This window comes from Castor canadensis, chromosome 7 (assembly GCF_047511655.1).
Source record: "Castor canadensis chromosome 7, mCasCan1.hap1v2, whole genome shotgun sequence".
Classification (NCBI taxonomy): Eukaryota; Metazoa; Chordata; class Mammalia; order Rodentia; family Castoridae; genus Castor; species Castor canadensis.
The window spans coordinates 123,173,113-123,189,119 of record NC_133392.1 but is presented as its reverse complement, the minus strand read 5'-3'; the positions used below and the strand labels follow the sequence as shown (position 1 = coordinate 123,189,119).

The following is a 16,007-nucleotide window of genomic DNA, read 5'->3' as shown; positions in this document are numbered from 1 at the left end:
ATAAAATTTTTAGCTTCTGTGATATGTCTGAGGGGACATTTTAACTGAACATACATTAGAAGACTTCATCAAACCAGAATCAAAAAGAATCCTTAAAAAACTCCAAGCTCATAAAATATGGAAGTCAACAGACACAATCCTTTCAAGCATCTAAAATATGTGCCAGTTGTCAATTAAGATTTTAATATTTTCTTGAATAGCTATCTTGTGGTTAAATTACATGCAAAGATACAAATTGGGAAAATTGTTAACTGTATGTAAACAGAAGATCTATTCTGCCCACAGAAGTTTCTTAATTTCAGAGTAGAAGAAAGCCACTTAAGGACTTATTTTAACAGTCACTTTGTGCACAGCACTGCTTGTTATTCTACAGTATGCATCTCACAATTAGAGGTGAGAGAGATGGCACATTTACTTTTTTTTCCTTCCAAAGATGGGTATCAGTGAATAAAAAGTAATGATACTATTCTTCACATTGACATCGTTAAGAAGTGGGGAACAAGTACCAGTAACAGAAAGTACAGCCACTTGTCAATCTCTAGGATTAAAGAAAGAAGTCCGAATTAATTATACATACAGAACAAAATTTACATTCCCTTGCATTTAAAAAATTTTTTTACTAGTGCATCGGGAATTTGGGGCTTAATAAAATCAAAATTCAAAAGGCTCTGGTTTTAACAAAGAATGTCCACTCTATATTTTATCTCTTCAAATCTACAGGTAAGAAAAATTTGAAGTTCACTGTTGTTTTTAAGTTTGTGTACTAGCAGGGAAAATTATAATGCTGGCCCCAAAGAGCTATTAATACTCACTCATTGGAGATTTTCTCAGGGCAGATGATGCCATGCTGAATACTTCTCCATCATCCACCCCAAATTCTGTAGCGTCTTCAAAGTCATCTCCATCGCTATCACTAACCATATGAACATCGGTGCTTTGCTATTTAAGGAAAATCCTTATTAGATTCATACTGACTTTAGATTATCAAAATCTGAAGTTATGTGATTATAACAGGACTAATGTTACTATACAAGTTTTATCCAGTAAGAATTCGTTTACAAAAGTAAACCTTAGTACTTTCACTTTATGCTTCATATACATTTGTAAACTTGCTGTGAAACTTGTAGACCAAAAGGTTGGAGAGAAACTAAAGGATGCTTATGAACTCAAGGAAGGGTGGGGGGTGGGGGGGAAAGGATCTTTGTTTTATCCTTAGCCTAAAGTACAATAAAAGAGGAAGTGAGTACTGGAAATCAGAGACAAAGTAAGATAGCAGTCTCACAAAAAACTCATACTATATTTGGCAGGGAGGAGCTACGATAATATTTTCAAACTTGCCTTTCCCTTACTGCAGTAATTTTTCATTAGTGAAATTGGATAGATACTGTACACTATTCTCACAATGTAATTGGGAGATGCCCATGACATATGCTATACAACAAAGCTCAGTGTAAACTGAAGGCTATTTAACATAATATATAACAATTCTGTTTTAATTCAATGAGGATTTATTGAGAATTTACTATGAGCAAAACATTGATAAACAAGTTCTGTTTGTATTATTTTCAGCAACATCAGTTGAAGTATAAGGTATTTAAAAAACACATTAGCTTCAAAATATGAACAAGGATACTATTCTCTAGGATAGAAGAAAATTCCAAAATAATGACATTTAAAACATTTGAACTGGGTTTAAATGAGAAGAGCATCCAAGCAAGGTATCTGGCTAAATGCCTGTCTGATTATGTTTGGTAAGTAGCCTACAAACACTATTCAGTAAGTGACACTTTTATCTGTTAAAACATGGTACTATCTATGAAGATATAAAAATAGAAAGACTAAGATAGAACTCTATGCAGAACAGTCTATCTTAAAGACACTACTTGCCAGAAAAGCATTAAAAGAAACAGAATCATAGATTCATATAATTTAGCTAGAGAAGATGTTAGAAGTCAGCCAGTTATTGGATCATAGATTTTAAAACTGGAAAGGATCTTAGATCTTTTATCAGTGGTTTTTCTAACTTCTTTTCTGAGTCATCACTCTTCCTCAGGCAAAACCAAAATATTACATAAAATTACAATGTACAAATACAATGGATTTAAAAAAAATTATGGCTACTCTGATGCAGGGACAATGCAATAGGGAGCTTAATGCTCTTGGGCTCATATTCATTCAACAGCTGGGTACCCTTGAAGCATTTCAGGACCCCATGGACCAATTTTAAAATTACTGATCTTGTGAGTCTATCAGTTCCAAATAAGGAGGCTATGATATTTACTCCATTTGACCCAATATGCTTATTAGCATTTCTTCTTTGCCACACTCAAGCATTAATTACCCAGAATCATATATATTCTTAATGGCAGTACTGGAAGTTGAGCTCATGGCCTCATGCTTGCTAGGCATGCACTTTAGTCCTTTTTGCTTTGGTTATTTTTGAGATAGGGTCTTGCATTATGTCCAGAGCAGCCTGGACCATGATCCTCCTATCTGTGCTTCCCTGCATAGCTAGGATGACAGATATGCTCAACTGTGTCCAGACATTGGTTGAGATAGGGTCTCCTGAACTTTTTGCTGGGGTTGGCCTTGAACCATAAATCCTCCTGATCTCTACCTCACAAGCAGACTGGATTACAGGCTTGAAACACTTTATCCAGCTTTTTTCCTCTCATCTTTATATGATAGTCTTTCCAATACTTTGAATAGACAAGGTAATAAAGACACACTTGGATGAGTTTAATGAAAGGTCTTTGCCTTAAGTTACTTACCTGCTATTCTGACAGTATTACAACTTTTCATAAAAGCTTTAGTTCCATATGCAATCCTCATCTTCTCTTAGTCTTTTGTTCTGTAGTCAACATCTCCTGATTTAAGCTATTCTACAGCTTAAAAATTCAAAACCCTGTCTTTTTTTTTTTTTCTTTTTGGCAGTACTGGGATTTGAGCTTAGGGCCTCACGCTTGCTAGGCAGGTACTCTACCACTTGTGTCACTCTGCCAGCCCTGTTTTATGTTGGGTATTTTCAAGATAGGGTCTCCTAAACTATTTGCTCAGGCTTGCTTCCATCTGTAAGCCTCCTGATCTTTGCCTCCCAAGTAGTTAGGATTACAGGTGTGAGCCACCAGCTCCTGCCCTTTCCATTTTAAGTCTATTTGGGAGCCTCCTCTACAAAACAACATACTTATTAGGATGATTGGTCTTGAATTTCTGTGTATTTTGGCCAAATATCTGTTGCATGAAGTTCCCTTTAACTTTGAAGCTTAGTCTTAAACAGGTAAAGACTCACAATCTGTAAGGTACACTATGTGTTCCTTTATAGTATCTAGTCAGGATCACAGGGAGGTGAAAAAGAAACAGGACAAGTATGACAAACTTTCTCACATCATCCATCGGGTAGGGTATCATCTCAGCCTTCACTTAGTCTTGCATAGTATTTACTCCTCTCTTTGAGAGGCATCAAGTTAAGAATGAGGTTGAGGGACATGGAGCAGGAATAAAAGGAAATATTCCATATACACGTCTTTATTTTCTATCTTCTTTATCTAAATGCAGTTTAATCAAATAATGTCCTCTTTCCATAACAATAGGGTCTTACCTTATACTAAAAGCGTTATTTCAATTTTCTCCATGACCCATTTATTCATTTTGGCTTTGCAAAGTACAGAATTTCCCATCTCTTAAAATCCCAGAAAATGAAATTCTACAACCATAACATCTTCAAATGGAGGTATCTAAAAAGCCAATTTTATTGAAAAAAAGTATATTTCAAGTATGAATTATTGAAGTATCTGTAAGAATGAGCTACTTAATTATGTATAAGGAACTCCCAATCTTTTCACATTTTCTTATCTAACAGGTTAGGAAAAGCTTTTTCTAAAAAATGAGATAAACAATCTTTTTCTCATTAATGTTTACTGGTGAGAATAGATAATCTTTTGGTATCAGTCATGGCTGGCCTAAAATACTTTGAATCCAGAGAAGCTAAGAAATTCTGTGATTCTACTTTGACTATTTATTACATTCGTTTATTTCCTATATCATTTAACAAACATTTACAAAGATCTACTCTGTATCATACTCTCTGGACCTCTATGAAAGATACAGTCTATGCCCTTTCCAGGAACACTGTATCAAATACACAGTAGTTATAATACTAAGTGGTAAGTGTTATGATACATAAATTCTGAGAAGAGTAACTACCTCACTGGGGGTGTGAGGGATCAGGGATCCTGGAGCTGATAACCAAACTGTTCAAGACAGAAATTCAGAATTCAAAATAGGCATTAAAGTAAATGTTCCTTTTCACAGACACTCACCAACCACTTAATATGTTGAGGCACAAGGTTAAAAGCTAGGGGTACAGAGAAAAAACATGGTTTCAGCCTTCAAGAAATTCCCATTCTAAAAGGAAGATGTATCTACTTGCAATTTTTTTTGCTGTACTGGGAATTTGAACTCAGGGCTTTGCACTTGTGTTGGAAAGCCACTCTATCCCCAGTCAAATGTTTCTTTTTCAGTGTAAGAGATAAAATAAAAGTGTAAGTAAATTCTACTAGAGAGTACAGGAGAACATGATTCAGTCCCTCCACCCCCCCAGAACTAGTGGGAAGACTGTAAGGCTTCACACGGTGCTAAGATTTAATACATACCCTGAGGAAAGATAGCAGTATGGTGGAATATGTGCAAGAGAAGACTGGTCCAGAGAGGAGTTGTACACTACATAGAGAACAACTCAAGCAAGGAACTGGATATTTTAAAAATCAATAAAGAATTCAGAAAAGTTAACTGACTTATCAGTTTTATGTATGTGAGAGTAATGTGGACTGGATGTAAGGTGGAAAAGTTTTGATAGAATTAGATTGTGTGAGTCCTTAAATTGGCATGCTAAGATATTTGGACTTTACTGTGATGGCAATAAGGAAATCACCAGAGGAGTGTTCAAGGAAACAATTCTGATGGTTCTTTTTTTTGTGTTTGTGATGGTGTGCTTGCATATGGCAGATTAGATCTGAAGACATGAGAGGGGTGACCTATTTCAGATTTCCAAGGGAGAGAATCCAAGAGACTACTTGAGCAGTAGCAGTGTAAATTAACTGAAGATGACAAAATTAAAATGCACTTTCAGAACTGCTGACCAAGGAGACTTGGGAATAAAAAAAGTGAAAAAGGAAAACATGGCACCAAGATTTCTACTTTGGTAATAGTGGGCAGAGAAGACCAACGCTAGTAAAGGAAGATATTAAGGCCAGTTTTCAGATAGAATAAATCTGAGCTAACTGCAGGACAACCATGTAAACATATCTCATATACAGTTGAAAAAAACCCGAACAAACAAATAAACAAATACACACCTTCTCAGGAGCTCAGGAACTAAGTCCAGAAAAGGTTTAGATTTGGAAGTAATCAGCATGTTAATAATCATTGAGGTTATAGGAATGAATAAGTTCATTGGTAGAGCACTTGTCTACCTTGCACATGGCCCTTGGTTCAAGCACCCGGGGGGAAAAAAAAAAAACGAAGAAAATAGTGGTAAGAACTTACATTATCTCTATAAAAGTATCTCTATCTTTGTATATTCCTATAATTATATTTTCAATTGCTGAAGAAAGAGAAACCAGTAAAAGGGATGAAAAATGACTGCTGAAGATTAGAAAATGAATTGAGAAAAAGAATTGCAAAAAGGTCTGGCAAATTTTTTAGAATGAGAATAGATGGCATAACGCTAAGTAGTTTTACTGGGATGAGGATTAAAAAAAAGAAATGGCAATGGTAATATGAGAAAACAACAACAAACAAAGAAATCTGAATTTATAATCAGAAGAGCCAGGGTTGAATACTGTATCATTTTCCACATGACTTTGGGTAAGTGCAACACACTCCAACTGCAAAATGCCACTAATATCAACCCCAAATGGCCATATATAACATAGCACAGTATCTTATAAAAATGGTAAGCTAACTTTAATAGCTGAATTCAATTTTAGTCACATAGTAGGGAGAGACCAACTGTGAGTTATATGACTAGAAGATAAGGAAGTAGAACCCTCCAGTATAGACCACTCTAAAAAGTTTGGTTATGGAAAAAAAAAAGATAGTGCCAATCTAACTGAAAACTGTACCCTTTAACCAACATCTCTTCATTCCCTCACCCACTCCAAACTCTGGAAACCACTATTCTACTCTTTACTTTGATAAATTTGGTTTTTTAGTTTCCACATATGAGTAGGATCATGAAGTGTTTATTATGGTTATTGACTTAGCATCATATTTTCCAGGTTAATCTGTGAGGCAAATGATAGAATTTCCCTGATTTGTAAGGCTGAATAGTAACACACACACACACACACACACACACACACACACACACACACACACTTTTTTCCTTCCATTACCCATTCATTCACTGATAATACTTCGGTCATTAGTGAATAATGTTGCAATGAACATGGCAGTGCAGATATCTCTTTGGTATAATGGTTTCATTTGCTTTGGATATATACTAGAAATAGGACTGCAAGATCAAACGGACATTCTATTTTTAGAGTTTTTGAGAACCTTCCACAGTTTCCCATAATGGCTGCATTAATTACATTCTTACCAACAGTGTGCAAGGATTCTGTTTTCTCCAGCCTCACCAGCACTTGGTAACTGCTATAGTTCAAAAAAGGAATGTCTCCCAAAGGCCAATGTGTTAAAAGTTTGGCTTCCAGCTTGGTGCTATTGGGGTCTAGTAGAAATTTTAAAAGGTGAGCAGATGCCTTTTAGTTTGGTGCAATTCCATGTATCTATTTTCATGAGTTGTGTGTGCATTTGGGGTCAAATATAAAGCATTGGGGCCAATGTTATAGAGATAACCCCCCCACATACACACACCATGTTGTCTTCTATAGTTTTACAGTTTCAGGTCTTATATTTAAAATTTTAATCCACTTTTGGTTATTTTTGCACATGGTTTGAGATAAATGTGCAATTTTATTCTTCATTCCAAAGATACTGTGTGTCCTTGCCACCTTTATTGAAAATCAGTTGAATCCCATAAATTCATGAGCTCATTTCAGGGCTCCCTATTCTTTCAACTGGTCTATTGTGTGTTTTAATGTCAGCACCAGGTTTTTTTTTAAATATAATTGCTTTGTATATTTTGAAATCAGGTAGTGTGGTATATCTAGATTTCTTTTTGTTCAACAGTGTTTTTTGGGGGTTTTTTTGGGTACTGGGGTTTTGAACTCAAGGCCTCATACTTGCTTGGCAGGCACTGTACCACTTGAGCCACACTCCCAGCCATTTGTGTTTTAGTTATTTTTTGGATAGGGTCATGAGGCATTTATGCTTAGGCTGGCCTATATGGAGAGCCTCCCATTTATGCTTCCTGGGATAACAACCATGTATGACCATGCCTAGCTTTTTATTGGTCAAGATAGAGTCTCATGAACTTTTTTGCCTTGAATTGTGATCCTCTCAATCTTCACGTCCCAAGTTACTACAAGGCATGAGCCACAGGGCTGAGCTTCCTTTTCCTCAAGTTTCTTGGCTATTTCAGATCTTTCGTAGTTCTGTAAAAATTTCAGAATTGCCTTTTCTATATCTGGGAAAAACATCAATGGATTTTGAAAGAGATTATATTGACTCTGCAGATCACTTTGAGTAGTATGGATGTTTCAGCAATATTAATTCTTCCAATCCATAAATATGGAATATTTTATCATTTATTTGTGTCTTCTTCAATTTCTTTCAACAATGTTTTATAGTTTTCAGTGTACAGATTTCTAACCTTGGTTAAATTTATTCCTAAGCATTATGTACATATGTATGTATTACATATATAATTGCTATTATAAATGGGATGCTTTCATAATTTCTTTTTTGGATAGTTCACTGTTGTTACATAGAAATGTTATTGAAGCTGGGTGGGGTGGCATGTGCCTTTATAATCTCAGCTATTTGGGAAATGGTGGCAGGATTCAAGGTCAGCCAGACAGAGTTAATGAGACTCTATCTCAAAACAAAAACAAAAATTAAAAAAAACAAAAAAGACTGGCAGAATAGCTTAAGTAGCAGAGTGCTGGTTTAGCAAACCAAGGCTCTGGGTTCAATCCTTAACAATGAAAAGAAAAAAAAAGAAATGTTATTGATTTATGAATGTTGTATCCTGCAGCTTTACTGACTTCATTAGTTCTAGCATTTTTGGGGGGGGGGTTGCAGTATTTCAGTATTTAGGGTTTTCTATGTATAAGATCATGCAAACAGACAATTTACTTCTTCCTTTCCTATTTGAACAACTTCTGTCTCTCTCTCTTGCCTAAATGCTCTGGCTAGGATGTCTAGTACCATAGTGAATAGAAGTAATGAGAGGGAAATCATTATTTTATTCCTAATCTTAGAGGGGTATTTTAACCACTTTTCACCACTGAGTATGTCAGCTGTATGTTTGCTATGTTTGACCTTTATCTTGGTTAGGTAATTTTCTTCTATATCCAATTTGTGAAAGCTTTTATCATGAAAGGATATTGCATTTTACCAGATTTTTAAAAGCACTTATTGAGATTATCATGTATTTTTTGTCTTCATCCTTTGTGGGGTTTGTCAGTATTAAAATTTGAACTTGGGGCCTCCCATTTGCTAGCAGATACTCTACCACTTGAGCCATGTCATCAGTCCTTTGCTTTCATTTTGTTAATGAGGTGTATCATAATTATTGATTTGAGTATGTAAAAACATTCTTTTATCTCTGGGATAAATTCCACTGGATAATGGTGAATGATCCTTGTAATGAGATGTTGAATTTTATTTACTAGTATTTTGTTGAGAATTTTTGCATCTATGTTCATCAGGGATATTGGTTTGTAATTTTCTTTGCTTGTAGTGCCATAGTATCAGAATAATGCTGGCCTTGTAGAATGAGTTTGGAAGTATTCTCTCCTCTTCAAGGCTTTAGAAGAGTTAAGAAAGACTGGTATTAGTTCCATAAATGTTGGTAGAATTCAACAGTGAAAGCACTGGGAACTGGGCTTTTTTTCCCCCCATGGGCAGCTTTTTCTTACTAGTTCAATCTCTTACTCATTACTGGTCTGTCTAGATTTTGCATTTCTTTATGATTCAGTCTTGGTTGGTCATATATTTCTAGGAACTTACCCATTTACTGTAGGTCATACAATTTCTTGGAATATGATTGTTTAAAGTACAGTAAGACATTCCTCCACCCCAGCTTTACCCATGATGGATATGTTCCAAGATCACCAGAGGATTAGCAGTTCTGTGCCATAGCTATAACTTTTACACTCTGAAGTATGACAGCAACAGGTATATGAATTTCTTTTTTCCTTTTCCACAGTTTTATGGAAAAAAAGACTCATTCCTACTGTAGATCTTCGCAATCTCAGCACACACTTTTTTTTTCCTTTTGATTATTAAGTTGAGTATATCCTAAAGGAAGTACTTTATAATTTTTCTTAACATGTTAAGTTGATTTTGGTCTGAAGTATAGTGGAAATCCAATGTCTCTTTAACAATTTCCTGCTTAGATGTCTATCCGCTGCTGAAAGTGAGGTACTGAAGTCTGCTGCTACTTTATTACAGTTTGTTTCTTATTTTGATTTTATTAATATTTGCCTTATATATTTAGGTGTTCAGATGTTGGGTGCATATGTATTTATAATGTTATATATTCTCTTAAAATCATGGTTATGACTTCTTATAGTACCTAGTAGGAACCCATTAAATAATTTTAAAATGAATACATTGTAATGTCCAGGCTCTCTTTCCCATACTCTTATAATCAAAATGTCAGTTGGGAACAGAAGTACTATCTGTAGCCATGGGACTGAATTAAGACATTGCCTTTTAATATCCTATTGGTCCACCTAGACACACTGAGGCACTGTACATACACAAACATATTTAATCTTATTTGCCCCTTTGCTTTGTTTCTATAGCACCCTTGTTGCATTTTTTCTTTTGCATTATGCCATCATTACTAGTTTACTGATATAACACCCTCTACTCTGAGTACCTTGGTGTAGGGAAAATATTATTCATCTTTGTTATCTGATATTAGGCAGTATCTGGCTCATAGAAAGAAGTCCAACCCAATGAGCTGAAGAATCTTTAAGACCCTAATAAATGTACTTAGAAGCACCCTCCCAACCCCAGCAACTATTGTTAACCTGACAGTTTTAAGTAAAAATCATTTCAAGCAATCTACCCCAATTCTGTCTGTTGAAACATGAAACTAACAGAACAAGAAGGAGTACATTAGTAATGGAAAGTGTCTGCCTTCAAAAATTTACTGAGATTTTATTCATGCTAAACTAACTTTACCAATTCATTGCTGTGGCAGAAAAAGCAGAGGAAGTAGGCAAGTGAATGAAGGATACAGGCCTTCTGTTCAATGAAAATCTGGCAAAATAGTCACCACACTGAAGAGGCAGCCCACAGAATGGGAGAAAATCTTTGCCAGCTGTATATCTGATGAGGAATTAAAAACCAGGGAGCTCAAAAAACTAAACTCCAAAGAATCAATATCTAAATGAAGAAATAGGCAAATGAACTAACAGAACTTTCCAAAGGAAGAAGTACAAATGGCCAAAAAACACATAAAGAAATGCTCAACATCCCTGACCATAAAGGAAATGCAAATCAAAATCACATTAACATTCTACCTCACTCATCAAGAACACAAACAGTAACAAATGCTGGCTAGGATGAGGGAAAAAGGAACCCTCATATACTACTGGTGGGAATGTAAGTTAGTACAACCATTACAGAAAACAGTATGGAGGCTTCTCAAAAAACTAAAAATAGAACTACCATATCAATACTATACCTAGGGAGATACCCAAAGGAATCTAAGTTTACAACAAAAGACATGTGCACATCCAGGTTTACTGCAGCATTATTCACAATATCCAAGCTATGGAAACAGCCCAGATGCCCTACAACTGAAGAATGGCTTAAGAAAATGTAGTATTTATATACAATGGAATTTTATTCAGCCATATAGAAGAATGAAATTTTGTTGTTCACAGATAAATGGATGGAACTGGAGAATATCATTTTAAGTACAGTTAGCCAGGTTCAGAAAGACAAAGATTACATGTTTTCACGCATATGTTGAAGATAGATCCAATACAAATACAAGCATTATCATTTATACATAGAAATATATAGAGAACGTATTTCTAAAAGTGGGACTGTTAGAGGAGACTAAGGGAGGAAGAAAAAAACAAAGGAATGATAAAGACTGAATAATAATGAAATACATCACATCTGTGTAGGAACAATACATAAAAGAAGCACACTGACAAATGTTAAATAATAAAGTGGAGGGGAAAAAGGGGAGGAAGAGCAGTAGAGAGAGAGGGTTAGACTGATTTAAGTACAATATATTTATAGGTAAAATACCAAGGCAAAATCCTCACTGAACAAGGAACAAACAAACAATGAAGGACAAGAATGTAAAACAGGTGATGTTAAGGGGAGGGCACTGATGGCAAGGGGAGGGGTGATGAAGAGAGTAAAGGAGGGTGAAAACATGTTTGAATATAAAACACCGAAACCTGCTGAAGTTATTCTAAGAAGGGGAATGCAGTAAGAGGAAGAATAATGGAAGGGATGAACCAATGTGGAGTATAAAATATGTATATATGGAAATGTCACAATGAGACCTTCTGTGTAACTATCACATATTAATAAAAGTGTTTTTAAAAAAAGCAAAAAGAAAAGCTGGCAAACAGGCTTACCTCTTCTGACTGTTCTGGGGTCTGTGCAGGTAAAGCTCTTCTTCCCACAGTAAGTCGATGGCAGGGATAAGAGAGCCCTGATTCAGCAAGACACATCTGCAGAAAGCAGAATTCATAATTTTAAAGAAAATGTGTCTATATTTCACAAAATTATTTTGCTCTTCAGATATTTTGTATCCTTTTCATTATTTTAAAAGCTAGTTAGAAAGCTTACTCTAGTAGAAAGCTTACATCACCAAGAAAGCTTTGAAATAAAAAATTTTCCACATTCAAGATATGATTGGTTGGGGGGGCATGACTCAAGTGGTAGAGGGCCTGCCTAACAAGCTCAAGGCCTTTATTTCAAATCCCAGAACTAGGGGGGAAAAATGTATCATGGTAATCAAAGCTGTTTTCATTAGAAAACAGATTGGGACTCCAGAAAGTAAGTAAGTAAAAAATAAGGCAGTAGTAAGTAAAACATACATACTTTCGCTCTCAGTGTGTCTGCAATTTTCTGATTAGTAGAATAATACCTCAGTTTTCTAACTCTCAGGGGAGTAAAAGGTATCGTGAAGAGTATTTGCTAAAGTCATTTTGCATTTGTTTTTAATTTTAGCACATTGTTACAATGTTGCTTATGCTTTAATCATTATTAATATGCAATTTTGGACAATATTAAAGCTTATGAATCTATAATACATGTAAAGAACTTAGCGTAATACCTGGCATTCAGTTTACAGTCTTTATTACCATTATGATCTAAAACACTACCCAAACAATTTGCCTCATGTAGCCAAAACAAGGCCATATACGTTTATGTCACTGAATCGTATAGTAGGCCAAATATTAAATAATGATTTTGATATCTAAATTACATTTGGGAAAACATGACTGAAGTTTGAGATTTGTAAATATCAGTTGATTTCTTCTTAAAGGATCTAATTACTGATACTTTAAAATTTTTATGTGTTTCAGAATTAGTATGCCTTATAAAGAAAATACAAAAGTACAATTAAAAAAACCATCTAAAACAAGAAACATTATTTGCCAACAATTTAATGTAAATGTAATACGTTGATACCTATTATTGAATAAAAATGACCAGAAATAGTGCAGTTTTGTGCTTTTTAAACAATTAATGAGGTGGAGTATCTTGGTAGAGTGCATACTTAGGAGGAACCAAGTGCATATTTAGTGTTGAACCAAGGGGTGGGCCCTTGCTAGTTTAACACTAGCACCATAAAAACAACAGCAATAACATAAATAGCCAAAGAGGGTATTTTTCTTGTGTAAATAAAATTGCACATATACAAATTTAATGTAATGATAATACAAAGAAAATATTTCTTTTATTATTAGAAATAAAATGGGGTATCCTCCAGCATATGAAAACATCCTTTAGTAACTTTTGGGGAGGTGTAAATTATCTGATATATGAAGATATCCAAATATCTGTAAATTCATAAAGAGGATCACAATAATGGGTTAGGTACAACAATAATTCAAACATGTATTTAATTAAGCTAATTATCTTAAGACAAATATTGGAATGGGCAACATAAATTTCACATAAATATCCAAGTATTTCCAAAAATCATATGAGATGTATGCTGACATATAGATTGTGATGATAGAAATAAGGTGTTTGATTATTTTTTTCTTTTACTCTGGTTAGAAATGTCTGTTTGCTTGTTTTGCAATGAAATGTTTTGGCATTATACTTCACAAAGGCTAGAAGACCTGATTAATTATTTTAAAAGCTCAATTCTGGTCACTTTTCTTCAATCAAATGCATCAACATAACTGTTACAATTAGATCAACTTATTTCCTTTCAAAACAAATAAAACCAAAGCTAAATTAGATAAGAATCATAAACTAAATTTCAAGTCACATTACCTCCACAGTATTTTTCATTTTGAAAAAGTCCTTCTCTGCTACTCTGAAATCTTCTGGTAATGAAGTAGTAATGGTTGTAAATGTCACTGACAATCAAATGGAATACAGTACAATGGAAAGGACCTTGATACAAGCGCTGCCATGCCTCCTGATCTTAGGAAAGTCATTTCTCTTTTCTAGGTAAGAGATTTCTTATTTACTGACTGAGGTGAGTAACCTCTGCCCTGACCACCTCACTGGACATTTCAAAGGGCTAAATGTGATATGATAAGTAAAAGCAGGTTTTCCAACTTTTGTAATTAGCAGAAGAGTTGATATCATGTCAATGATCATCATTTTTACCTCTTGGAGAACAGGCATGGTGATTAATTTCTATTGTACTGTGGCTGCCTTTGTACACAGCCCAATCACGCATAACTTAAAAGGGAAGGACACTTTTTTGGAGAAGCTGGAGAAAAGCACTCACTAAAAGTATAAAGTGGGTTCCTCAATGGGCTTGCCTCCATAGTCACCAACACTAACCTTTCCCACTAATAATTACTGAAGATAGGAGAAAAGACAGTAGCACTTTCTCCTTTATCTACAACTGCCCAAGAAAATTCTGCATCACTCCTTCTTTTAGATCCTACTAATTACAATGTGCAGAGGAAATTAAAGGATCAGGAATTTCTGAGTTTTTATTTGCCCATCACTTATTAAATGTAAGGCACAATGTCTGTCTTAAGGAAACAGGTGGGGAGATGAAATGCATATAGAAGCAGATATAGAGGAAGAAATATAACTTAGTAAAGATGTGGTTATATCTCTACCAAGCAGTGTCTGTAATGCTATGGGTCCCTTGGAATGGACAATAATTACCCAGAAAATGACTTAAAGAAGCTAAGGGAAATAACTTAAACTTACAAAAGGGACATGAAGTTAAGAGAGCTGAGGTTCCAGTATGGCTAAATCACTCATTTGTGCAAAAACTACAGGCAGACTTAAGAGTTTTTATACTAAAGTTTTCTTACTTAGAAAATGGTATAATATAGCCTGTCCTTAATTTACAAAACAGGGTAATAAAATCTGTTCCACATTCCTCAGAGAGTTGTTAAGAAAATTTAATGAGATAACATGTGAAATTTAATGCTTATGTAATTGTAATGTGTTGACACTGTTATGCTGGGGTATTTATTTGGCAACAAATTTGAAAAAGTAAAATGGGGTTGAAGATTTGTTTGACTTTATAGCTGAAGAAGAATGCCTTTAAAAAATGTAGATATATATTATCATAATTAATTAAGCTCTGTATTATGGTAATCTTTCAAACACAAGACTGATTTTTTTTTGGTAGTACTGGGGATTGAACCCAGACAAAATTGCTTTAACTAATTAGAATGAAGAATTGTGATATATTTTCAAAATCTGTTTCATGGCTTTACTTATTTTTTCTCCTGGTCACATTACATTGTAATTTTTTGATTTCCCATTAACCACATATGCAAAGATTCAAATAGTTTCACAAGAGCAAAGTAAAATTAAGTCAAGATTCTTTTATTTTATGATGCAATTTGAAACTGTTTAATAAATGCTGAACATTTGGTGGAAAAATCTTCTGGACATCTACTAGATGTCCAGAGGTTAGTAGAAGGAGTAGAACTTTCATTCCTAAAATCTCACCAGTTAATTAAGCCTATAAAAGCAAATTTCTATGCCCTTCAACGACATAACCTACTATGTTTGAATCCTGAGTCAACGGTGGGGGAGGGCAACATGAAGAGACAGCTCACAGAAGCAACGCCTCTCTCTTCTGTTCTTACACAGTCCTGTATTTGTATCTTTTAATATTTGTATTCTAACTATTTTGCATGTCTCATTTCCATCTCACTGTATCTTCTGGTACCTAGCTCAGTGTTTATATAAAAAGATGACTCAATAAATGTTTTGTCAAATGGGAAAAAGTAAACTTTTAGCATTTATAATCTTTAAAGACTATGACATACCAACCTTTTGTATAAGAAATGATTGTAACTTAATCCTAATCCAATATAGTTATCCTGTATTCCATGCTTTCCTGGACAAAAATGTTACACATAACATGAACTACTGAAAGATTATTCTCTAGCTCTAAGATGAGTTAGTCATAACAAGGAGTTATTAATATATTTCTGCCTGCTCATTAATATGTGTGAATCAATTTATTAGTCAACAGGTAATGAAGTATTCAGGATAAAAAACTGAATAGAACTTCAAAACCCAAGAGATAATGAAAACACAGCAAAACTTTAATGTTTCAAAAATAGTAAAATATTAATATATATCTCATGATATATAGTCTTTCTCTAGCAATCACACTGTTGTTTATATTCTTTAGCTCCTTAGTTAAACTTTCATACATAAACACACTG

At 34.5% G+C, this 16,007-nt stretch overlaps 1 protein-coding gene across 3 annotated transcripts in view; it reads right to left on the bottom strand.

The window, feature by feature from the left end:
* The window catches only part of Faf1 (Fas associated factor 1), a 410,583-nt gene that overhangs the window by 129,333 nt on the left and 265,243 nt on the right, over positions 1 to 16,007 (bottom strand). For 2 of the 3 annotated variants that reach the window (XM_074080173.1, XM_074080174.1), the window contains 2 exons: positions 11,742 to 11,837; positions 813 to 939 (listed from right to left, as the gene is read on the bottom strand). In XM_074080173.1, coding sequence (XP_073936274.1) covers positions 813 to 939; positions 11,742 to 11,837 — 223 coding nt within the window. The remainder of the gene's footprint in view (positions 1 to 812; positions 940 to 11,741; positions 11,838 to 16,007) is intronic. The other variant, XM_074080176.1, reaches the window with a different exon arrangement.